General features: G+C 40.6%; 1 protein-coding gene across 1 annotated transcript in view; it reads left to right on the top strand.

Moving 5' to 3' along the window:
* Window positions 1-25,936, top strand: part of SLIT3 (slit guidance ligand 3) — an 806,608-nt gene that overhangs the window by 619,240 nt on the left and 161,432 nt on the right. Inside the window, exons 17-19 of the mRNA XM_048861176.2 lie at window positions 8,342-8,485; window positions 11,485-11,628; window positions 21,894-22,057. Of these exons, the coding sequence (XP_048717133.1) occupies window positions 8,342-8,485; window positions 11,485-11,628; window positions 21,894-22,057 (452 nt within the window). The remainder of the gene's footprint in view (window positions 1-8,341; window positions 8,486-11,484; window positions 11,629-21,893; window positions 22,058-25,936) is intronic.

The raw sequence follows: 25,936 nt of genomic DNA, 5'->3' as shown, positions 1-25,936 counted from the left end.
TTCAAATCATGCAGATTCCTTCTCCACGCTGCCAAGGCCAAGCAGAGGAGGCACTGAAAGCACAGGAGAGAGAGAGAGAGTCTCCCTGCTCACAGGCCAGGTGCCTGCCCCCAGACCCTTCTCCGGTGTAGCTCACAGCTGACCAGAGCTGCAATTGCAGGGCAAGTCCTGCTCAGCCTTGGGCTAGAGCATGCCCATTATGGGCAGAATTTTGGGGGACTTTAACTGCTAAAATCTCAAGACTCTAGGCAGCATGTGCAACCTGCAGTTTTTCATAGGCTTATAACTTGGCCAAATTTGGGGAGATTTTCACAGGAATGGCATAAAGCACGTCTCTGTGAACTTGTCTACATGTGGTTCAGCGTGTAGGGTACGTGTAGCTACACGCCGCAGTGAAAGGCAAGCTACAACTATACTCACGGTGGTGTGTAGCTAAATGCGGTATGAAAGACTCTGGCAGGGATGAGGCAGCAGGAAAAGATCCGGCCAGAGCCTTTTCCTGCTGCCTGAATCTTTCGCTACAGCGGGGCCAGTGTCCAGCAATGGGGAAGCAGCGAGACACTACAGTGCTAAAAATAGCAGTGTAGATGTGGGTGGCACTGTTCAGGCAGGTAGATAGCCATGTACGGTATATACCATAGGATTCTGGCACGTGGGGCACTCTGCTCTACTCTCCTAAGCAGTACCTCACCATCTACACTGCTATTTATGCCCCGATAGCTGAGGATGCAATATTGGTACTCTGCACACCGCTGTAAGTGTAGACCTACCCTGACACAAAGGCCAGCCCCCTGTCAAATTTCAAGTCCCTGCTTCAAAGCCTGGGGAGACTTCAGTTTTTCGAAGGTCAGCCTGAGGCAGACACCCAGCATGGAAAATGTCTGCCCAAATGGCAAGAGTTTGAAAAAGTTATCAGCAACTGAAAACAGAGTCTTATAATGGCACGTGTCAGGCAAGGTTCATAGGCAACAGCCTGGCCTATAATATACAATTACATCCAGTGGTTAAAATAATTTGAAAATATTCCTTCTAGGCTGAATTTTAGTGTATGAAATTACAGCCTAGGATTAAATTGATTTTACATGTTATAGGGCTGCAAATGAAATTAAATCCTTGGTCCGAAATTAAATCCTAAAGGTCACTAGCCCATAATATCAAGTTAGGCAGCCTTTTATTTAGAAATTAAACCACTAAAACGAGCTTGCTGATTTTGAAAAGGGTAAAACTTCTGTGCCTATCATTTTTTTTCCTGATTAACTTCAGTAATTAACTATGTAATTCCATATATAGGATGGAACAGTCGATAGTATTAGCAGAGTGCTAGATGTACCTGTATTTTATACTGTCTCACACCACAGCAACTCTCTTGGTTTCCTAGCTGACGCTGCAGAGTGGATGCAAAACAGCAGCTGGAATCTCAGGAATAAGTGCTTGTGGGTAAGGGGAAATGTCTATAGAATCACTTGATCGGTGGCTTCCCTTGTTCCAAGTGTGCCAATAGGGTCTGCAATGTGGGGTCATTTTTGAACATAGAATCTCAAATGTCACCCATGGCCAAGAGTGGTTTTTCTCCTTTAAAATATTCCTAAATTGCCATCCTTTCTTCAAAACACTGACAACCCATGTCTTCATTACCTCTACCAAGCGTTACTGTAATGTACTTTATTTGGTGCTCACCAGATAGATATGTCTTTAGTGTGTTTTGGAACCTAGCAGCCTGAGTGCACCTGAGTTTTTCCTTTATTTCCTTAATCTGCACTATCTGGTCACTTAGTGCATTGCAGTGTTTATTCTAGTAATTAAAGCCTTAAAGAGCAGTTCTACTCTGAAAACAACTCAATCTATCATCAGTTTTGTGAGTTCTGTATTCACTGTGGCCCAGTGATCCCAAATCAAAATTAGTTGTCTTCAGTATGCCTAAAATGCTAAAAAAGTCCTTTCCTCCATAAGAATGACTAATGTGCTTTTGTACTCAAACTCTCTTCTCCAACCAACTTAAAAAAAATTATAAAACCCTTGGGGAAAGAATCAACCTAAAACCAAGAGAAAGCAATTGAAATAGTTAAAAATTTAACTCCTAACACAAGCAGTATTTTTACCCTGAAACAGGAGAAGTTCCAGAGACTCCATAAATTCCACTAGGGACTGTGCTGTTATAGATTTTATGTGGAAAGTGCTTACATACTACAGTGATGACTAGCAGGATGAAAACCTAAAAGAGAATTTAACCCAGCAATTAGCACTGGATAAACAATTCTGTTGATGTATGACCCAGAATAGAATCCATCTCCCTTTCCCATAACTATGTTAACTCTGCATGACCAACAGGTATAACACCATTATAAACTTTGCCCATTAATGTAAATAGCGAAAAGAAAAGGAGTACTTGTGGCACCTTAGAGACTAACCAATTTATTTGAGCATAAGCTTTCGTGAGCTACAGCTCACTTCATCGGATGCATACTGTGGAAAGTTTAGAAGATCTTATTATATACACACAAAGCATGAAAAAATACCTCCTCCCACCCCACTCTCCTGCTGGTAATAGCTTATCTAAAGTGATCACTCTCCTTACTGTAAGGAGAGTGGTCACTTTGGATAAGCTATTACCAGCAGGAGAGTGGGTTTGTGTGTGGGGGGGGGTGAGAAAACCTGGATTTGTGCTGGAAATGGCCCACCTTGATTATCATACACATATGTAAGGAGAGTGATCACTTTAGATAAGCTGTTACCAACAGGAGAGTGGGGTGGGAGGAGGTATTTTTTCATGCTTTGTGTGTATATAATAAGATCTTCTAAACTTTCCACAGTATGCATCCGATGAAGTGAGCTGTAGCTCACGAAAGCTTATGCTCAAATAAATTGGTTAGTCTCTAAGGTGCCACAAGTACTCCTTTTCTTTTTGCGAATACAGACTAACACGGCTGTTACTCCGAAACCTGTCATAATGTAAATAGATAAGACTCTGAGCAGTAGCCCTCTAAAAATGGCACCTTTATACCTTAATAGCTCTACACTCTGTGTGTTCAGAGACACATTTTGATATAGGCCAAGTCTTCCAAGAGACTCCTTTTTTTCCTCCTCTCCCAAAATGTGGGTGCAGGTTTAAACTTTACCAGCAGGTACAAGTTTGAGAGCAAAGTCTTTAATGATGACCAGGCTTTGTATGTGTTCCCCTTTGTTTCATGCTTGTGCACATTAGTGCTTGCAGACATGCCTCAAGACCCATTTCCTTTTCAGCTGTCCATGCATTTTTGGTGGATTTTATTGCATGGTAGCAACAGGATGTTAGGGGTTATCACTACTACATAAAAACAGCCAAATTAACCAGAGCTCTGTAGATGCAGAACATTGATCCTGGTAGTCTTTGTGCATTGTGCCTGACAATTGCACCCCAGCACAAGTGCTGGTGGAGGCTACCTGTGAACAGAAATGAGATATAGAGCCCTCGGCTTAGTACACAGCAATGGTACACAGCAGTGGGAATTAGTGGTATCAAGCCCTTCTCTCATATGCACAAGTACAAAGCTTTAAAAAAAAAAAAAGGACAGGGTATACGCAGAGAATGGACATGTCTGTGGAGTCATGGCCTGAACTGATCTTTATAGTAATGAAGCCCTCAGTCATGCCTCACTCCTGCAACTGCGAGACAGGAGTAAGCTGGCAGCTACACAGTGGACGCTCATTAATTCAGGGCTGGGTTCCACTGCGCTCCCTATTCCCTTCATTTTTAACCTTACATGTAACGCTATGCACCAGGGTTGTGCTGGACAAAACACTTGTTGTAATACTGGATGGTAAAGTGACTCTTACCATTAACAATAACAAAGGAAATCCCCTCTCAAGCTACGTGAGGTACATTTATGCACCCCATTTCCACAGTATCTGAGCACCTCACAATCTTTGCGTATTTATGCCCATTTGAACTCCCATAGTTCTGTGTGGTAGCCTAACCTATTTGTATGGAGAAGCAATGGCAGCCGCTTTCTCCTCTAGAGATGGCACGTGTGGGCAGTTTTCACTTCGGAGCCTTTGTCTGTTCTGTCAGTAAGCCATGTATTTAAATGATCCCAAAGGATTCATTGACCCCTGGATTTGGGAATCAAATGTGTCCAATTTTTAAGAAGTCTCTCAGTACAAATTTACGTGATGGCTCATCATGGATACAACAAAGCCAGTACAGGGTCTATCTAATAAAGTTGTGCTGCATGCATATTTGAAAAAGACCCCAATTATTATACTCCCATTCTGAAGTGGATGCATGGGGGAATGGATCTTACACTTTCTAGAGCTGTCCCAGATATTTATAAGTGGAGGTGGGGAAAGTAAGTGAGAGCCAATATAGGCACAGGAAAGTGGATGGTGATTTTTCTGAGGTCGGCCACCTGTCACTGTCAGAGCTGGAAACAGAACTCTTAACCTGCAACCTCATGTTCTAGTCACAAGGCCACATGCTCTCCTGGAAAGTAGGTTTCAGACTTTTAAATCCAATTCACAGTTTGTTTGTTTGTTTTGTTCGTTGTTTTTTTGAAAAGAAAGAAGGGTACTGGATTGTTTAGACTCAAGGATTTTTAAGTCCAGGTTGGATATATAATGGCAAAGGTGGTGAGTAGAACTGGTATGGAATTTTTTGGCTAAATGGTTTTTAGTCAGAAAATGCTGACTTGTCAAATCAAAACTTTTTGCAAGAAGGGATTGGCTTGATGAAACTTTCACTGAGAGAGGTTTCCTCAGGTCCAGGATGGAATTTCTGGTCACGACAAGAAACAAAGGCCCTAGGATAGCCTGGTGGCTAAGGCATTCATCTGGGATGTAGAAAACCTGGGTTCCAAGTCTTTGCTACAAATGAAGAAGAACTGGGATTTGAACTGGGTCACTCGCATCGCAGATGAGTACACTAACCCACCAGGCTATTGGCTCATATGGCCATGTGTCTCTCTCGCTCTAATTTTTTGTGAAGTTTCTGAAGGTCCCGGTTTCCTCCCACTGTGAAACAGGGAAGATTTTCTGAAATTTCAAATATATTTGTGGGATGAGAAAATTATTTCCTATTCGGCTCTAGTGGTGGGTAAGCCTACCCTTTGGTTTTCTGTGTCTCTGAACTAGCCTGAATTATGTTCTCGGTGTCTCTGAAACTTCCTTTGCTCTGAGTGGCTTAGAATTTGGATGATAGGACCCTGAGCCCCTCATGTGTAGGTAATACAGGATCAAATCTAGCTGCAGTTGGTAGTGACCAAAAGTTATTAATTGGGCTATGTCAAGGCATTGGAGGGCTGACTCTAGAAGACAGATATTCATGTCTCTGAACTGCCTGTGCCCCACCAGCAGTCCCAGCAGAAAGACCAATGGGCATGGAGCTGGGAGGAGAGGCTGTATGGAAGGGTCAAAGTGCACCAGTAGGGCTGCATGAGGAAACCTATATTACTGCCACTTGTAGTATGACCTGCTCACCAGATAGAGATTAGCCCAGCATTATTTGCCCCCAACAAATTTACTTAAAAGAAAAGTCATGTACCTCTGTAAAACAAATCCAGAGTAACAGATGGAAAATAGGATAGAGCTGGAAGGTTGCCAAGACTGATCTAATATTATTTCAAAGCACTTGTTTCAAGTATGATTTGGGATGGAATCTCAGCATTCCTGAAGGACACGGCTTTTAATGTTTGAAATAGTAGAAGTCTGCTGTGAAGTCAAAGTTTTTTCAGATGTTTATTCCAGATGGAAACATACCATTTTCACTATGAATTTACATTGTCACCTCTGAAAATGGTAACCTGTTTTTTGTCCAAATTATAAGACAAGAATAGTTAAAGTTTTGCTGCTTTTTTTTCTCGCCATTTTGCCATCAGGGAGAATCTTTTTAGGCAGCTTGAATGTGAAAAGCCCCTTATTTCCAAGGTCTAGGATTCTGGTAGATCTTTCAAAATTTCAGTCAGGCTTCAGGGTCACCTTCACATAATGGTAGATATTTGTAAAGGGCAGTTGTTGTCAGTTACCCATCTCTTTTTTTTATAGTCTAATGGGGAGGAAATGGGTTCAAGAAGACAAATAAGGAAACCGATCTTCGTGAGACGTCTACTTTGACTATGATCCCAGTGGGATTACAGAACAGTCTAGTCTCCATTTACTGTTGTAAACCTGGTCTTTCCTCTCCTCTACTGTTTGGCTTAGCTTATACTATTTAATATTGAATTTTAAGATCTTCAGGGCAGGGGATATATTTTTGTCTATTCTGTGAAACACCTAGCATGTTTTTGGACACTTAAAAACTAGTCATGTGCACTGCTGGTGAACGGAGTAGAGTTCAACAACCCAGGTGGTTGAAGTTCCATTTCTACGGTAGTGACTGTGTTGACAGTGAAAGGTGCAAGCTTTGACACAGTGTCAAGTAATATGCCTTATTTCTGATCTGATTGGTGTGCCCTATTTGTAGGGTGAGATGGTAAGGCCTTCTCCAGTCTCTGGCCAGCCTACTGAGTGTGTTTGGTTTTTGCAACATGGGTATATGTCCTCCAGGAAGTGGATTACAAACATTCTTTTACATAGTTGACCAAACAGCCTTCAGATAGTAATGAAACCTAATCACTACAAGTGCGGATTGGATTATAAGTGGTGAACTACAGGTCAAAGGTGTTGTGTGAATTACCAGTCAGAGAACAAAACAGCAAATATGCATCACTCCATAGTCACCACCAGGGAAAGGGAGTCACTGGGAGCAACAGGAGAAGTAACATAATGTAGGGATTCAAAACAGACACAAAAGAGATACTGAGTTATCTTTCATCAGACAACAGTTCAGCCCCAAATTAAATTCATATGTCATAATATCCATACTAGGCTGGCTTTGACACTGAACATAAACTCTTGTCTTCACAGCATGGATGAAAGTACAAAGCACAAGAAACTTTTGGAAATCCACACACACCCCCTCCCAAAAAAAAAGTATATATATTTTCGTGATTTTTTTCCATCTTATAGTTGGCATTCTTTCTCCTCCTTGCTGACTACAGAATGCACAAGAGGTGATGGGTCACATGCTATATGGCCCAGTATCTGACAGTTGTTCAGGAGACATAAACCAGCTTACCACAGTTTACCACATGAAACCCATCTCCAGTCTACAAAGTTCCTTTCATTCAGGGACAAGTTCTGCAAAGAGCAAGCCCCACAGTGTTTGTTTGCATCTAAGGCCAGAATTGTACTGCTGCCATGTGTTCCATTAACTTTTATCCTAATCAAACTGTCCATTCTTCAGAAAAGCATGGTCCAGGCACAAGTCCAATGCCTTCTTGTTTGCTTGTTTTCCCTCATTTAGGCACAGATTCGGAATCCCTTATTTGTGTTGAATAGCAATGGGACCACTTCTGCAATAAGGTGCTTCTCAATATGAGTATTGGTGTCAGAGTCTGGCCTTTAGACAGTATGCTTTTCGGAGAACAGAAATGTGTTTTATGCATGGCCCTATACTTCAGAGCCTTATTACAAAGAATAGTGCTTACTATTATGAGCAGTAACTCTGAAGTCAAGAGGATTATTCAGAGTAGCATGCACTGAGCCTCATAGTAAATGTTTGCAGGGTTGAGCCCTAAGGTTCTGAAGAACTTAAGGCATGATTTTCATAAATAAGAGTAGCCTATTTTAATAAATCTCTAACAGCATTTTATCAAATGGAAGTTTTCAATCCGTTTGGCTTCTTTACAAATACAGCACATTCAGCCCAGGTTTCATTTCAGGTTTAAACCATTTTGTAGTTTAATTACGTTGTAAATTTACATTCATCGTTCCCTTCACATCTGATTTTGTTTCTCTACTTCATTATTGCTTACACATTTAAAGCCAGCTTGGTGTTTGATGCTGTACAATAGACCCAAGTAAAGACGGTCCATATCTCAGGGTTATGTGCGCTGCTCCCTGTGATTACATAAGGCTTGCAGGAGCTGAGCACTCTGGTCCCAGTCCAACAAAACCACTTAAGAAAGTGTTTAACTGTATGCACAAGTAGTGTGCCAGAATGCTCTGCACCTTGCAGGATCAAGCCCATTAAGAGCCTGATTCAGACCAGGTGTAACGGTGCAGTTCCTTTAACTTTGGTCTCACGTGCTTACCTCAGTTCTGTCTCCTATCTTGGTATGATTGTGTTTGTGATAAATGGTGTGAAAGGGGAGCTGTTTGTACGTTATGATTTCAAACTGCTGTTTGCCCTCTGTTACAGACTGAAAACCTTGCTGGATAATTTCTGCAAAGCACATAGTCTTCATTAAGCCTCTCTTTCCCTTGTGCTGACAAATGTTTGGAACAAGACAGTAATCTTTTTCCTATTACCTTTGCTTTCCCCCACCAGAAACCTGAATAACAATAAGATCAAGGAGATCCGAGAAGGTGCCTTTGATGGGGCAACAGGAGTGCAGGAACTGATGCTGACGGGGAATCAGCTGGAATCTGTGCAAGGGCGAATGTTTAGAGGCCTCACAGGACTCAAGACAATGTAAGTGTGAAATCTATGTCCGACTGCTGAAAAGTATGGCTGCTTGTTTGGAAGAGCTTGGTTACAGCCATACCTAATTACACCACAGTTATTAGACAGTAAATTCTTTGGGGGAGGGAATATATCTTACTGTGTTCACAAAGCACTGTGTATTTTTATGGTACTCTGTTTCTTTATAAACTGATTTTCAAGGATTAGTAAATTGACAGTGAAACTGTTGAGCCAAAGCAGTGAATTTAATCATTTAGCTGTTTTAGTTAGTTAAAATTAATTAAGATCCTTTCTAAAATTCTACTTTTTAAAATTCACTTTGGTATAATTCACTGTGACATTATCTGTGATTATGTCAGAGACATATGGTGATCATAAAATGCAATATGGTCTCATGGTGAAGACACTGTTCTAGAGTCCAGTATATTAAGGGTTAAATTCCCAGCTCCGCCACAGACTTCCCATGTGGCCTTGTGCAAGCCACTTAATATCTCTGTTTTTTAAGTTTCCAATCTCTCATAAGTGTTAAGGATAAATTCTTTAATGCATGTGAGGTTCCTACAGTGATGGGGCCACATAAGTGCCTAGACCTATAGACAAACAGCAGACACTGGAAAATGGATCACAGTTTGCTTCTGCTCCATACACCGGAGATAAAAGTTCCAGTAAAATCAGAAAGAATGATGGCATGTAATTGACAACTTAACAAATATCCTGTTTGCACAATCTCTCTGTTCTAGGAGGACATAACATCTGAGCAATGTGACTTCCCCTGCGATTGGCTCCAAAATGTCAAGTGCAATTTTAAAAAAGCTCAGTTTAGACACAGCAACAAGTGTTTCTTACTTTGCAAAGTATTATAGTTCCAAACCCTTCACTCCTTACGCAAGCAAAACAACCCTGACGTGACTTGGAGGTTTGCCTGGGTGAGGACCTCACAACTTGGCCCGTAGAGACAAAAACTGGAGAACTTTTCCTTCACTGTTCCTTCAACTTTTGCTTTTCTTTGGCTTAGTCCATCTGCTGTGTGTGTTTTACTGAGAAACTTTTAAATACTGTTTGTGGATACTAAATTCACTTTTTATGCTATGAAAGCAGCCCATGGCAGGGCTCCCAAACAAAATAAGTATTTTTTCATAGAAAGATATTTAGCATTTGAGCTATGGTGCTGACCTGACCTGCATTTCCCCCAAGCTGCTAAAGCAGTCTAAATATACACAGCATGAAATGAAAATCTGTAAGTATAAGTTTTCCTTCAGAAAGGGCACCCAGTGTGTGGTATAGAATCCAGAGTTGGCTTCAGAGACATATATTTGGATCTATAAACCTGCATTCTTTGAGCATAAAAATTGTAGCCTTAAACCAAGAGGCCATGTTGGACAGAGGCGTGCATTGATTTTGAAAATCCTGTGTGCTTCTATAAATGTATTAAATAGTTATAGAGATGAACAGACATTTAAAAACCTTCCTAGCTATATGAAGTTACCCTCTAAAACTGATAGAATCCAAAAAACACGTCATTCTGACATATGACTTCAATATAATATATTTCCAGAACTGACCTAATCCAACCAGGTCTTAGACACCCCCTTTTCTTATAATAGCATGTTTCTTCTAGAGTTTGTGCCATAGATGGAACCGTTGCATGAAGGGACAAGTTCCTCCCAACTTTTTGGTGTCCTGTTAATATCTCTTGTCATGTGCTTTTTGGTCTCCCCATTTTTAACATGCTCTATTTAACCACTGTTTATGGCACTAGGACCCATCTATTTATATTATAGGTGACTTGAGGTGATAACTGGATTTGGAAGTATATCCACTTAAAACCTAGTGTCAAGTCATGGCCTTTCACACCAACTGTCTGATTAGAATGGGAATATCTATACCTGTCTTGCTAAATCTAATCTCTCTCAGGCAATGGGAAAGTACCTCCTATCAATGTACTATCCAACTGCCTAGCTGGCTGGTATCAGTGGGGGATGTGAACACAGGGTATACTGAACTCAGTGCAGACTTCCTGGATTTCAGAGCAGAGAATTATATCCCCTTTAGTTTACATGCTTAGATTATGGAGTGGGAGCACATGTTCGCATGTATTTTGGGACTTTCTGGCGGTATGCTTTAGATACTGAATAATGTTTAATCTGAAGATGAATAGTGGCATTTATGTACCACGACATTCTTTTATATGAAATGTGACACATGCTTCATGAATAGCTCTAAAGTCTTTGTGGCTATGAAGCAAAATTAGATATTATAGTATTTCAATTCAATTAGGCTTTACCATCAAATTCATTGTTACCATAACAACTCACAGCAATGTATGTTCATCTGGTACAAGCGCTGAGCAAAGAGGCATTTTATGGGGTCATTACCTTTTTTTTCCTCTGGCTGCAATAGGAAAGTTAATGATGACAATAAGATTTCAGAGCTGGTTTTGGTTTGGAAACCCTTTCCTATACCATACGTAAGCTTCCACTGTTGCTGTCTCCTTTCATACTGCTTAAATACAATTTTTAAAAAACGATTTAGGATTGTCATTTTGTTAATGCAATGTAAGTATTGTTATGTTCAGAGGGTAACCAGAGCCCTTATCAGGTGGCCTCAGAAATCCATTTTAGATTACTCCCATACTCAGTAAATGATTAGACTTTTAAAGCTGACTGCATGTCTGATGCTAGCAAAGGTTTTTGGTCCCACTGTAATTTCAGCAGGAGAGTGCCCACCACTCTTTAATGCCATGTGTGAGCAAATATAATAATGGAGTTTGAGATTCATAATGATACACGTTTGAGGTGAGAAGGACCCTTTGTTAGCTATTTGTACTCTTGATAGTCAAAACAGAATGGGGTCTGATGCTCGTTTAGCGTCAGTCACTGTCCTGTCTGACAACAGATGGATGTTAGAAATGGTATTCATGGACCCCTGCCCTTAGATTAGGCTGCCACCACCACCACCGTCACTACAGTCTGAAAAAGTATTCTAATTCCATTTCTATATCTTTGCAGGATGCTGAGGAGCAACTTGATCAGCTGTGTGAACAATGACACCTTCACAGGACTAAGCTCAGTAAGGTTGCTCTCGCTGTATGACAATCGCATCACCACCATCACTCCTGGAGCTTTCAATACACTTGTCTCTTTGTCCACGATGTGAGTATTCCTTTTAGGTTTTTTTGATGGTGCCATTATCCAGGACTGGCTGGGCCAGGGCGGGAGGGAGGGGTCCATTGCAGCCTGGTACTCAGGTTTGGCCCGGCCACTGTGAACTCAAATCAGCACTAGGACTCCAGGCGCCAGGTCGCAACACCAGGAGCTGGGAGCTGAGCCCAGCTCCATGGGACAGGGGCCACCAATATGGGATGAGTGTGGAGTGGGCTCACTCTTCCCTCCACCCCACCGTTGGGGCTTTAGGTACAGGGTGGGGGGGCTTCAGTTTCAGATTTTGGCCCTGACCCCAAACACCTCTGTGTGGCCCTGCTATTGTCCCATACTTTAAGGGAATTTGTTAGTTGTGAAATCGAAGTGTTTGAGTGTTCAGATGTGGAGAACCCAAAACCATCTTCATTTTTTTTTAATTCACTGAAGTTGAAGTTTTGGAGAATTTAGAACCTCTTCGACTGCGTTAGAATTTCCATGCTCAGTTTCAGTTTGAACAGACAGAGGGCAGAGAAAAGGCTTGGTTTTTTTTCAATTTAATCAAAAAACCTAAATGTCAAAAAGTTGTTCTATAAAATGAATATCTAAACCTAAAAGGAAAGGGAGCTCAGTTCCCATTGGAATTTGCAAATCCCAGCCTAAACATTTGCAAAAAGTTCCCAAGGTTTTTCTATAATATTTCTGACTTTTCTTCTTATATATTTTCTGGATTCCCTTTCTTAGTGTATCTATTTTCATACAAGTACACATTGTTAAATAGAGAGATAGAGTCTGGTCTGTGCTTCCAGCTGTGAATGGGAAACTGGCACAACTGTTAATGGAAGTTGTCTACTTAATCCCATCCACTCTGCACTGAAAATGCACCCAACTATCCAAACAAAACAAACTCTTTGTTGCTATTGCATTTATTTATTTATTTTTTGGTCTGGAAAGTAACCTCTGTGGTGTTTACTTGTTTTAAATAAGGAGTATATGTTTGTTTGTTGGGGAAGGAGTGTAGCAGAGCCAAGGTCTTGCAATGTTTTGTTGCTCCTTCCTTCATTTTTGTCACCTCCTGATTTTGTCAATAGCTTTTCCCCAACCAGCCAGTTCATGCTGTGGCATCTCACACTTTGGTAGGAGAGAGAGAGAGAGAGGTAAACAACCCTCTTAAAAGTCACCCTGCAGATTGAAGGACAAGGGCACTAACTGTACTGGAATTGATTTTCACTGGTCACCATCTTCATTGCTCATTCTTCTATATTGGTCAAACCATACATTCCAATATTTAGTACTCCACGTGTGCTTTCCTGTGCTGCCAGCATTCCCAGCTTTCTCTGCCTTTTTCCCTGCTTCTTACAGTTGCCTCCATGCCTCCTTCAATGCATCCCCTATGCATGGAGTGATGATCTTGAACTAGTCCCCAAGAATCATGTCCTGTCTGCTTTTAAGTCTCTCTCAAAAACTCACCTCTGCTATGCTGTCTACAGTGAATCTATTCAATTTTTAACAGTTCCCTCTGTTTCCCTTTTCCTAATCTCTGTGTGCTTGTCTGCTATTACATGTTACCTCAGAGCAGGAAACCATCTCTCATTTACTTACTGATGAATGTCAGGAAAGGAGCTAGCTCATCATATGCTCTAAAATAGAAGGTATGTCAACACAGCAGCTGGAAGAGTGTTTCCCAACACTGGTAGACAGACATGCTGTCTAGAGCAGAGCTAATGTGCTAAAAATAGCAGGATAGCCATAGTGGCGTCTCAGACTAGCCGCCCAAATGCAATCCTTCGCAACCCGCTGGCTATATACTCAGGTGGCTAGCCCAAGCTGCCACCTTGCCACGGTGGCCACACTCCTATTTTTAACAGCCTAGGTCAAGCACAATTTCAAGTGCTGTGTAGACGTAAACAAATAATGCTGAAGTTTCCCTTTGTTTACACAGTTCACTGGGTTATTGGTTGCACAAACAAGGCTGGGAGTAATTTGTGATTGTGTCATGTTTTAATGGCTGGAAAGAATTTTTCACTTTTGTGGGTATTTTTCAGCTGCACGTAATGATTTTCACAGCCTCTGGCAGTGTGTTAAAGGTGATAACAATTGACAGAGCTGCTTTGGCACAAAAATGCCTTTTAATAGTCACTTTGACCGTGGAAGATGGACACTGTGTTCCTATCCATGTCTGAATTAGGAAGTTCACTCAGACAGATTTTCACATAGGGCTTGATCCAATGCCCATTCGAGTCAATGGCAGGACTCCCATTGACCTCACTGGACTTTGGATTTGGGGTCATATCGTTCAGATACATGCCGTGTCTACACGTACGGCAGTGCGTAGATTACAGGCACTACATATATAGCTACATGCTGCAGTGAAGGCAGGCTGCATCCACTCTTGTCACTGTGTTGTGTAGCTACCCGCAGCACTAAAAGGCTCTGGTCGGGGAATGCAGCTGGGAGCTACTGGGCGCAGCAGGGAAAGGCTCTGGCTGTGGGGAGGCTGCAGTGTGCTGCACTCGCTAAAAATAATGATGTAGACATCATAGGCACTGCTTGGCCATTGATCTAGGGTATTTACCCTAGGGTTCAGGGGTGCAGGGCACTCTGCTCTCCTCATCTAAATTGTACCTCACCGTCTACACTGCTGTTTATCCCTATGTCAGCAGAGTGCACAGTGTCTGTACTTTACAAGGTGCTACAAGTATAGTCGCACCTTACATGGAAAATGAGGAACTGTTGTTTTCCCAACCTGTGTTTCATAACAGCATTCCATTATGGGTGGCTGTGCTTGCATCCTGATGCTACTAGAGATTAAATATTACTTTCATGACTTAGAGAGTTCAGGTCATTGACTGTCCTATTCACCCCAAATTGTGAGGATTAATCAGTGTTTAGGTTTCACTTTTTTGCCATTTATTAATACAAAACTATGAACCGCTCCATTTTATATTCATTTTTATAATAACCACTTTCAAACTAACATTTCTTTCCATTTTTTTATTTGGGAAATTATATTTCACCTCATTCACCAGATTAAAAACAGCTTTGTTTACTTTTTGCTTACAGCCATTATCCTTAACATTATCAGAAAGTATACAGTTCTGAAAATAGCACTCAAAGGAATGGTTTCCAGCAGAGGGAGTGCATACATTTATTTTTTGTGTCATTGCAAAAACATAGCTGTTTTTATGATTTCTTACAACCAGTGGGATAAATTAAATAGATATTTAAGTTCCCACTTTTTAGGTGTGCATGCTGTTTTGCAGGCCCAGTCCTAATGCATGTATTCTAATACCTAGGCAAGCATGTTTATCCACAGTGGGTTTTGCATGAACTAAACATGCTAAGAGGGCACACTTACACAATATTAAAATATCAGCCTAGATTTTAGAGTGTGTTTCCAAGCTGATTATAACAGTATCAAGACAGACTGCAATTTGGAACTTTTCCTTTTAAATATTTCAGCTTCCATAGCTCTTTGCAAATGTTAATAAAGACATTTTTGCTTGATTTGCTTGATTTGACTGGCTGATTCTTTATTTCAAGGGCTCTGTCCACACCTGCTATAAAAAATATTCTTGTATCTTTGACTGAAACCTTTTAATAAGCTACCTTTGCTAAAAGTCTGATTGCCCTATTTCAATGTGAGTGGGTATATTACTATCATTAGGTATAGAAAATCTGATTATTTAATTTTATAGGATTTCAACTGTCAAACATTACTGTTTGTGATCTGAAAATGCCCACTTTAATAGCCTCAGTCAAACTCCATCCTAACACTGTTGCAATTTATTGTCCCTTCCAGGCTTTCAAATTGCTTATCATCAAAAATAATTTTGCATAGTGAAGGTTTTGTTCCATGTGATACTTAGATATCATTGACCTAATGGTCCTGCCAAGTGGCATCATCATGTTTCCATGGAAACATCTTGAGCTGTTTTGGTACCAAAATATATCTGTATCTAGTTTTCTAATATAATTATATAATGTATCTCAAAAGTAATTAGTGCAAGTATCAGTATATTTGAAAAAATATTAAGTTTAATTGATTGATTGATATTTATTGTACCATTCCATATGAATAAGCCATGCTTCCTCAGATAGTAACATTCAGAAAAGATTTGATCATTGTTCCCACTATTGACTATGCAATAACATGCATTATCAATTTTCCTCCATAAATAAAAGTTGCACTTGAATATTTTAATTACAGCTACAAAATTTGGACTGGAACCAGATTATTGGATTTTGCCAGTCTTCTTGGGTGTTTGGATCCAGGGTTTTGGAACAGATCCATCTCAGATTTACAATAAATGGGAAAATCTGAAGCCGGGGGTTACAATGCAATCATGCAATCACATAAAAGAGACGCCGCCTTGTTATTCAGTTTCCAGCCCTTTGAATATGGTGCCAAGATAGTTTATAACAGTGTTTATTTTTACAAATAAAATTAATTAAATGAAATCATCAAGAGGTGCTTAGATTACTGTGACGTGTGAATGTATGTTCTCCATACCAGAAACTATATGAAGGGTGAAATTCACCCCTGAGCAGAGAGACTGCTCAAGGCTGTTGCGTCACTTAAGCCCTGTATGTGGTAGTGAAGTGCCAAGAGGCCATGTACTGTCTATAAATACAGGTAAATTTCACGCTGAGAAAACTTAACTGTGCAATGCTGGGTCAGGCAATGCCGGAGTTGGGCTGCCTTTTGCTTTCCCCTGCTATGTAATTCCTAAAACGCCCAAGAGGGGAACTTCCTCCTGTACACCTTATCCTTGATCCCGCAAGCTGATCTGCATGGTTGGACCTCCACACTCATGTGGAGCATCTTTAACTTCAGTGAGCTCCAGAGGGGATCAAAGGGGTCCCTGAGCTTGGATCACCTTGCAGAAATTGAAGAATGTCCTCAGCCCCAGCTCCCTTTCAGCACACTTTGCTCAGTCCCACCATATCCTGCCAAATGTGTAGGGAAAACTTAAAGCCCTTCCTCAACCCATTATTTTTCTCTAGACACTAATTTACCCACGGAAGCTGACAAATCATAGAATGATAGAAATGTAGGGATGGAAGGAACCTTGAAGTCATGAAGTGCGGCCCCCTGCTCTGTGGCAGGACCAAGTAAACCTAGACCATTCCTGACACGGGTTTGTCCAACATGTTTTTTAAATGTATCCAATGATGGGGACTCCACAACCTCCCTTGGAAGCCTGTTCCAGAACTTAAACACCCTTATAGTGAGAAAGTTTTTCTTAATATCTAACCTACATCTCCCTTGTTGCAGATTAAGCCCATTACTTCTTGTCCTACCTTCAGTGGAAAAGGAGAACAATTCATCACTGTCCTTTTATAACAGCCCTTAACATATTGGAAGACTGTTATCAGGTTGCCCCTCAGTTTTCTTTTCTCAAGACTAAACTTGCCCAGTATTTTCAACCTTTCCTGATAGGTCAGGTTTTCTAAACCTTTTATCATTTTTTCCCCTCTCTTCTGGATTCTTTCCATTGTGTCCACATCCTTCTTAAATTGTGGTGCCCAGAACTGGATACATGTCTCCAGCTGGGGCCACACCAGTGCTGAGTAAAGCGGGACAGTTACCTCCCGTGTCTTACATACAACACTTCTGTTAATGTACCCCAGAATCGTATTCACTTTCTTTGCAGCTAGGTCCCATTGATGACTCATATTCAGTTTGTGTTCTTCTGTAACCCCAGATCCTTTTCAGCAGTACTACCACCTAGCCAGTTATTCCCTATTTTGTAGCTGTGCATTTGATTTTCCCTTCCTAGGTGAAGTACTTTGCACTTGTCTTTAATGGATTTTATCTTGTTGAATTCAGACCAATTCTCCAATTTGTCAAGGTCATTTTGAACTTTAAACCTGTCCTCCAAGGAGCTTGCAACCCCTCCCAGCTTGGTGCCATCTGCAGATTTTAAAAGCATACTCTTTATTCCATTATCCAAGTCATTAATGAAAATATCGAATAGTACCAAACCCAGGACTGACCCCTGAAGAACCCCACTAGATATACCCTCACAATTTGACAGCAACTCGAGATAACCACTCTTTTTGAGAATGGTCTTTCAACCATTTGTACATGCACCTTGTAGTAGTTTCATCTCAGCCACATTTCCACAGTTTACTTATGAGAGTATCATGCAGATGTGCTGATCTTCAGCTCTAGGGGCCTCCTAATTCATAAATAAAAGGTCCAAATAGAGAAAACATAAAATGTAGGACCTTCCCCCCCACCCCTACAAAATGTACTTTGAACACACAACATCTGATTTTTTTTTAAAGGCACTTCTCCTCCTGAAGGGCTTATTGTCATGCCGTTTTCCAGCTATCTACCACAGCCATTCCAGGTTTAAAAAAGGAATCTTTCTATGATAGGAGTGGGCATTTATTCTCCATGTGGATAAAATTGGCTAACCCATTTTTGCTCCAGCTTCTATCTTTTAAATAATATAATATAATTAATAAAAACCTGTCCTTTTGGTGGAGACCAAGTGTGAAAATCTTCATCCCCAAAGGGCAATATTGAGCTGAAAACAGAAAAGGAGTACTTGTGGCACCTTAGAGACTAACCAATTTATTTGAGCATGAGCTTTCGTGAGCTAGCACAGATACTATTATGCAATCTTAACTGTTGCAATCCCTGCCCTCCTGCCATAATTAACTGGATTGTATATTAAGGATAATAATTATACTCTCATTGTGCTTACAATGCACCAGCTGCGCCATCTAGTCATGCCCAATATGTTCTGGCAATACCAGCACATGAAAAATATTGTGTTAAGAACTCACTTTCAGTCCTTGTCACTGAATTAACCTTAAAGTTATGCTTTGTAAAATCTGGTTGGCTGAAAGACAGTGTCCCCAAAAAACAGGAAATCCTACTGCGGAAAACCACCAAGAGAGGAATTTATGTTGACAAATGTGTATAAGATACTGAAGGATAAATAGTACTATGTCAGAACAGTCCACACTAGGGGCATTACCCCTTCTGGTAAGCGCTCTTTGTTTTACTGTTCATCCAACTTTGATTCTTAAACAGTTACTCCGAAGCCGTGTGCCTCATTTTTTGTTTGATTTAGCTTTATTCGTCTCCATTTTTCTTTAAAGAGCACCCAGAAGAATGATGGCTATTTTTCTCATGATACAGAACAAACAACCCCTGAGTTGGATCATAGTGGAGGTCTAAGAATCGGAACTAGATGTGAATTAAAAAACAGCTGTTAAATTTCAACAATATGCATGAGCAGACTAAATGATCCCTTAGGACCCAGTTCATGACACCCATACTAGCAGAACCTTACTACACAAGTAGTTCTACTGGAAACATTAGGACTGCTTGTGTACTAAAATACTGCTCCACATTAATAAAAATGACAGATTCAGAGCCTTGTAATTGAGTTATAATATTTTTTCCATGTAGCAAAACTCTATGCTGAAGAGATCTTTGCCGTGGGTTCAGTGAGTTAAAGGTGTATATCATATGAATCCTGAAATGTGAATGCGAATAAAAGAGTAAGGTTACTTTTTTATGTGTTCTCCTGTTTTGACCTTTTATTTATTAATTAGGAAGCCCATAGAGCCAGAAATCAGTACAGCTTCATGAGTCTGACGGTAAAAATGGTCTCGTTTGTGAGAAGTGGTGTTTAATAAGTTAGAACCTGGCGCTAGGAGAGGTCAGAAAACCTGGGTTCTCTTCCCTGATCATCGGCTGAATCACTGGGACCCAGGGTTACTCCACAAACTCTTCTTTGACATAGTTTATTCATCTGTAAAGTGGAGACAATAATCACCTTCATAAGAGGGTTTGGATTAAACTCATATTTATGAAGCTCTTGGAGATGCCCAGAATAAAGATGCTGCAGATGTGTGAAATATTCTTTAAGTTCAATATAGCCTTTTCTTCAAGAAACTCATTGTATATACATATATTCTGCTCCAAATTGTGGAGTGTTTTGTTCTTGGGATTTATGTGTGAACTATGGCTCAAGTCTCTTACGGACAATATAGCAAATGGCCTGTGAAGCACTGTCTGCCCTGGCTTTGGCAGTTTAAACATTTGGCTCATGGAAACATTGTTTGTGCCAAAGTAAGTCCATTTTGAAAATATACAGGACATCCTGTCTGTGGTCCTATTATGGATGAAAGAAAATGGAAAACAATTTAGGATAAAAATAACTAGAAATACATTGATGTTTTCAGTGCCTGTCTTCACCTGAGAAAAGATGTTTGCTTATGACTTTTTGACTCTGAAAGCTGCTCCTTTCCTCCTCATTTTGAGTCCTCTTTATTGACAATGAAGTGGTTAGTGGAGTCATAGTGGAGACGAAGAAAGTTGGGGGGTTTTGGTAGTTGAACCACATCGTGCTGAGTTTCTTTCTGCCTTTTTTACTCTAACTATAAATTTCAATAGTCTGTGCTAGGCCAACTTGTAATTACACACCCATTGCTCTGGGTTATTGCTAGCATTGGGGTGTTTTTGGCTAAAAATATTAGCCAATTTTCTAGGAGTGGCTGTAAACCATATTGTGGGTATGTGGTGTTGGCCCAGAACTATATAGTCTGGGCAGTGGTATGATTATTCATTTTCCTCACAGTTCACTCAGATGTTTTTTATAAGATACCATAGCAATCTGAAGGACCAGTGACTGGAAGAAACCTTGATATAGCTTTATTTGACTGGGACATCAGATTTTAAAAAAAATTATGTAGGATATCAAATAGTTCCAAGGTCTCCATGTCACTGTTTCCAGCTAAATCTACACACTTGCTGCATGGACAAGAGATGCTGCATTCATTGGACCTTAAAATTCCTGCTGTCTTGCTGGAGATCTTCTGCCTTGCTGGAGATCTTCTGCCCAACATGTTCATTCATGTTCATTCTCCTTCCTTGGGGAGGTCTTTCACAAACTTGAAACCACTGCTGCTTTTCATACATCAGATAGAACATCACCCTCTTCCCTTAGTCTACTGTTGAGCTTAAAACAGTACAAACACAAATTATGGACATTTCAACTCATTAGCTGTGGTCTCAGGTAGGATTTATCTTCTTTCAAGACTCTCTCAGTTCTTTTTCCAGTTATCCTAGAACTATCCCGGTGAATGTGTTAAATATAACACCACTTTACATGTAGCAGCTTTCATTCAAAGGATCCAGAAATCTTTAAGAAATAATTAAAGAACTAAGGTTCTGTCTACAGTGACTTCAGCAATGGTATTCGAGATACAGATGTGTTTAAAAAGACAGCTGTTATCCACAGTTCCCCAGGAATCTTGCTTGGCAGCATGATTGTTGATATTTGGAGTACATAGGGATTTCTTTTTCTAAAAACTGTTAGGCCAAACTCTGATATACTTACCCCTCTTAGGCAGTCCATCCAATGGTCTCTTTTCATGAATTGTTACAATGCTAGCATAGTCGCCTGTTGTGCTACAACAGTTGGACTGCATATGAAAGATATTTCAGAAGCAGTTACAAGATATGGTGTGTACCTCACAATAGCTGTAAGGCAGGTAAGTACAATACTATCACAGCCTTTTCTAGATAGGTACATTCACTCACATCATGGGCTTATCTATACACAAAGGCTGTATCACTTTAACTATGCTAGCTTACATAAAGTGCTACATACCCTTCTTCTCCAGTGTGGCCACAGTTATGCCAGTATAAATGTGCTTATTTCCTTAAGGGAAAGGGAATAAGTTATATCAGTGTAATACCAATATAACTGCATCCTCACAAGGAATTGTATCAGTCTAAAACACACACCCCTTACAGACAATTATGCTAGTACAAAATTTCTATGTAGAACAAGCCTAAGTGAATTGGCCAGGCTCTCACTGACAATAAGGGGCAGAGCTTTGAATGGAATCCTTGAGCTGTGAATATATGGGCTTCCAGGGGTCAGCAACCTTTCAGAAGTGGTGTGCCGAGTCTTCATTTATACACTCTAATTTAAGGTTTCGCATGCCAGTAATACATTTTTTTAGAAGGTCTCTTTCTATAAGTCTTTAATATATAACTAAACTATTGTTGTATGTAAAGTAAATAAGGTTTTTAAAATGTTTGAGAATCTTCATTTAAAATTAAATTAAAATGCAGAGCCGCCCCGGACCGGGTGCCAGGACCCAGGCAGTGTGAATGCCAATGAAAATCAGCTCGCATGCTGCCTTTGGCACGCATGCCATAGGTTGCCTATCCCCGCTCTAGTCACTTAATGTCTGTAGTAGCTGACCATGTTCAACGTGTTTTTGTCTTGATTCCCTTTCAGTAATTTGCTGTCTAATCCCTTTAATTGTAATTGCCACCTGGCATGGCTAGGGAAATGGCTAAGGAAAAGGAGAATTGTCAGTGGAAATCCACGTTGCCAGAAACCCTCTTTCTTAAAGGAGATTCCGATTCAAGATGTGGCCATACAAGACTTCACCTGTGATGGTAAGGAAACTTGATGGGACTTGGTATTTCATTACCAGACTGGTATCTCTGCTGGTTTTTCTACCTAATCAGTACCACGATATCATGATGAAAAGAGCTGAATTAAATCTACAGTAGAACCTCAGAGTTACGAACACCTCGGGAGTGGAGGTTGTTCATAACTCTGAAATGTTCATAAGTCTGAACAAAACATTTTGGTGGTTCTTTCAAAAGTTTACCGCTGAACATTGACTTAATACAACTTTGAAACTTTACTCTGCAGAAGAAAAATGCTGCTTTCCCTTTTTTTTTAGTAGTTTATATTTAACACAGTACTGTACTTTATTTGCTTTTTATAAATGTCTCTGCTGCTGCCTGATTGTGTACTTTTGGTTCCAAATGAGGTGTGGGGTTGACTGGTGTTCATAACTGTGAGGTTCTACCGTAGTCATGAGGGAGAGAACTGTCTTTTATCAAATGTCATTGTTCTATCGTCTGGGAATTGTTTTTTTGTTGGCGATGGCACCTTAGTAGATTCATAGATATTAAGGTCAGAAGGGACCATTATGATCATCTAGTCCGACCTCCTGCACAACTCAGGCCACAGAAAATCTCACCCACCCACTCCTGCAACAAACCCCTAACCTATGTCTGAGCTATTGAAGTCCTCAAATCGTGGTTTCAAGACTTCAAGGAGCAGAGAATCCTCCAGCAAGTGACCCATGCCCCATGCTACAGAGGAAGACGAGAAACCTCCAGGGCTTCTTCCAATCTGCCTGGAGGAAAATTCCTTCCCAACCCCAAGTATGGTGATCAGCTAAACCCTGAGCATATGGGCAAGATTCACCAGCCAGATACCCAGGAAAGAATTTTCTGTAGTAACTCAGATCCCACCCCATCTAACATCCCATCACAGGCCATTGGGCCTATTTACCATAATAGTCAAAGATCAATTAATTGCCAAAATCATGTTATCCCATCATACCATCTCCTCCATAAATTTATTGAGTCTAATCTTAAAGCCAGATAGGTCTTTTGCCCCCACTGCTTCTCTTAGAATCATAGAATCATAGAATATCAGGGTTGGAAGGGACCCCTGAAGGTCATCTAGTCCAACCCCCTGCTCGAAGCAGGACCAATTCCCAGTTAAATCATCCCAGCCAGGGCTTTGTCAAGCCTGACCTTAAAAACCTCTAAGGAAGGAGATTCTACCACCTCCCTAGGTAACGAATCCAGTGTTTCACCACCCTCTTAGTGAAAAAGTTTTTCCTAATATCCAATCTAAACCTCCCCCACTGCAACTTGAGACCATTACTCCTCGTTCTGTCATCTGCTACCATTGAGAACAGTCTAGAGCCATCCTCTTTGGAACCCCCTTTCAGGTAGTTGAAAGCAGCTATCAAATCCCCCCTCATTCTTCTCTTCTGCAGGCTAAACAATCCCAGCTCTCTCAGCCTCTCCTCATAAGTCATGTGTTCTAGACCCCTAATCATTTTTGTTGCCCTTCGCTGGACTCTCTCCAATTTATCCACATCCTTCTTGTAGTGTGGGGCCCAAAACTGGACACAGTACTCCAGATGAGGCCTCACCAATGTCGAATAGACAGTACTCCAGATGAGGCCTCACCAATGTCGAATAGGCTATTCCAAAACTTGACTCCTCTGATGGTTAGAAACCTTCATCTAATTTCAAGTCTAAACTTCCCAATGACCAGTTTATATCCATTTGTTCTTGTGTCCACATTGGTACTGAGCTTAAATAATTCCTCTCCCTCTCCAGTATTTATCCCTGTGATATATTTATATAGAGCAATCATATCTCCCCTCAACCTTCTTTTAGTTAGGCTAAACAAGCCAAGCTCCTTGAGTCTCCTTTCATAAGACAGGTTTTCCATTCCTCAGATCATCCTAGTAGCCCTTCTCTGTACCTGTTCCAGTTTGAATTCATCCTTCTTAAACATGGGAGACCAGAACTGCACACAGTATTCCAGGTGAGGTCTCACCAGTGCCTTGTATAACGGTACTAAAACCTCCTTATCTCCACTGGAAATACCTCGCCTGATGCATCCCAAGACCGCATTAGCTTTTTTCACGGCCATATCACATTGGCGGCTCATAGTCATCCTATGATCAACCAATACTCCAAGGTCCTTCTCCTCCTCCGTTACTTCTAATTGATGCGTCCCCAGCTTATAACTAAAATTCTTGTTATTAATCCCTAAATGCATAACCTTACACTTCTCATTATTAAATTTCATCCTATTACTCCAGTTTACAAGGTCATCCAAATCTTCCTGTATGATATCCTGGTCTCTCTCTAAATTGGCAATACCTCCCAGCTTTGTATCATCCGTAAACTTTATTAGCACACTCCCACTTTTTGTGCTATTGAGGTCAGTAATAAAAAGATTAAATAAGATTGGTCCCAAAACCGATCCCTGAGGAACTCCACTGGTAACTTCCCTCCAGCCTGCAGTAGGACTCGCTGTAGTCTCCCTGTTAACCAATTCCTTATTCACCTTTCAATTTTCATATTGATCCCCATCTTTTCCAATTTAACTAATAATTCCCCATGTGGCACGATATCAAACGCCTTACTGAAATCTAGGTAAAATAGATCCACTGCATTTCCTTTATCTAAAAAAAATTTGTTACTTTCTCAAAGAAAGAGATCAGGTTGGTTTGGCACAATCTATCTTTTGTAAAACCATGCTGTATTTTGTCCCATTTACCACTGACCTCAATGTCCTTAACTACTTTCTCCTTCAAAATTTTTTCCAAGACCTTGCATACTACAGATGTCAAACTAACAGGCCTGTAGTTACACGGATCACTATTTTTCCCTTTCTTAAAAATAGGAACTGTGTTAGCAATTCTCCAATCATATGGTACAACCCCTGAATTTACAGATTCATTAAAAATTCTTGCTAATGGGATTGCAATTTCATGTGCCAATTCCTTTAATATTCTTGGATGAAGATTATCTTGCCCCCCAATTTAGTCCCATTAAGCAGTTCGAGTTTCGCTTCTACCTCAGATGTGGTAATATCTACCTCCATATCCTCATTCCCATTTGTCATGCTACCATTATCCCTAAGCTCCTCTTTAGCCTTATTAAAGACTGAGGCAAAGTATTTGTTTAGATATTGGGCCATGCCTGGATTATCTTGATCTCCACTCCATCCTCAGTGTTTAGCGGTCCCACTTCTTCTTTCTTTGTTTTCTTCTTATTTATATGGCTATAGAACCTTTTACTATTGGTTTTAATTCCTTTTGCAAGGTCCAACTCTACTTGACTTTTAGCCTTTCTCACTTTATCCCTACATGTTCTGACCTCAATAAGGTGGCTTTCCTTGCTGATCTCTCCCATCTTCCACTCCCTATATGCTTTCTGCTTTTTCTTAATCACCTCTCTGAGATGCTTGCTCATCCAGCTTGGTCTACAACTCCTGCCTATGAATTGTTTCCCCTTTCTTGGGATGCAGGCTTCCGATAGCTTCTGCAGCTTTGATTTAAAGTAATCCCAGACCTCCTCTACCTTTAGATCCATAAGTTCTTCAGTCCAATCCACTTCCCTAACTAATTTCCTTAATTTTTGAAAGTCAGCCCTTTTGAAATCAAAAACCCTAGTTGCAGATTTATTTTTGTTAATCCTTCCATACAGTTTGAACTGAATTAGCTCATGATCACTTGAACCAAGATTGCCCCCTACAACGATTTCTTCTATGAGGTCCTCACTACTCACCAAAACCAAATCTAAAATGGCATCTCCTCTAGTCGGTTCAGCAACTACTTGATGAAGGAATCCATCAGATATCGCATCTAGGAAAATCTGAGCCCTATTATTATTACTAGCACTCGTCCTCCAGTCTATATCTGGGAAGTTAAAGTCTCCCATGGT

Source organism: Caretta caretta, chromosome 8 (genome assembly GCF_965140235.1).
Source record: "Caretta caretta isolate rCarCar2 chromosome 8, rCarCar1.hap1, whole genome shotgun sequence".
NCBI classification, from domain to species: Eukaryota; Metazoa; Chordata; order Testudines; family Cheloniidae; genus Caretta; species Caretta caretta.
This window is presented reverse-complemented; position numbering and strand designations above follow the sequence as displayed.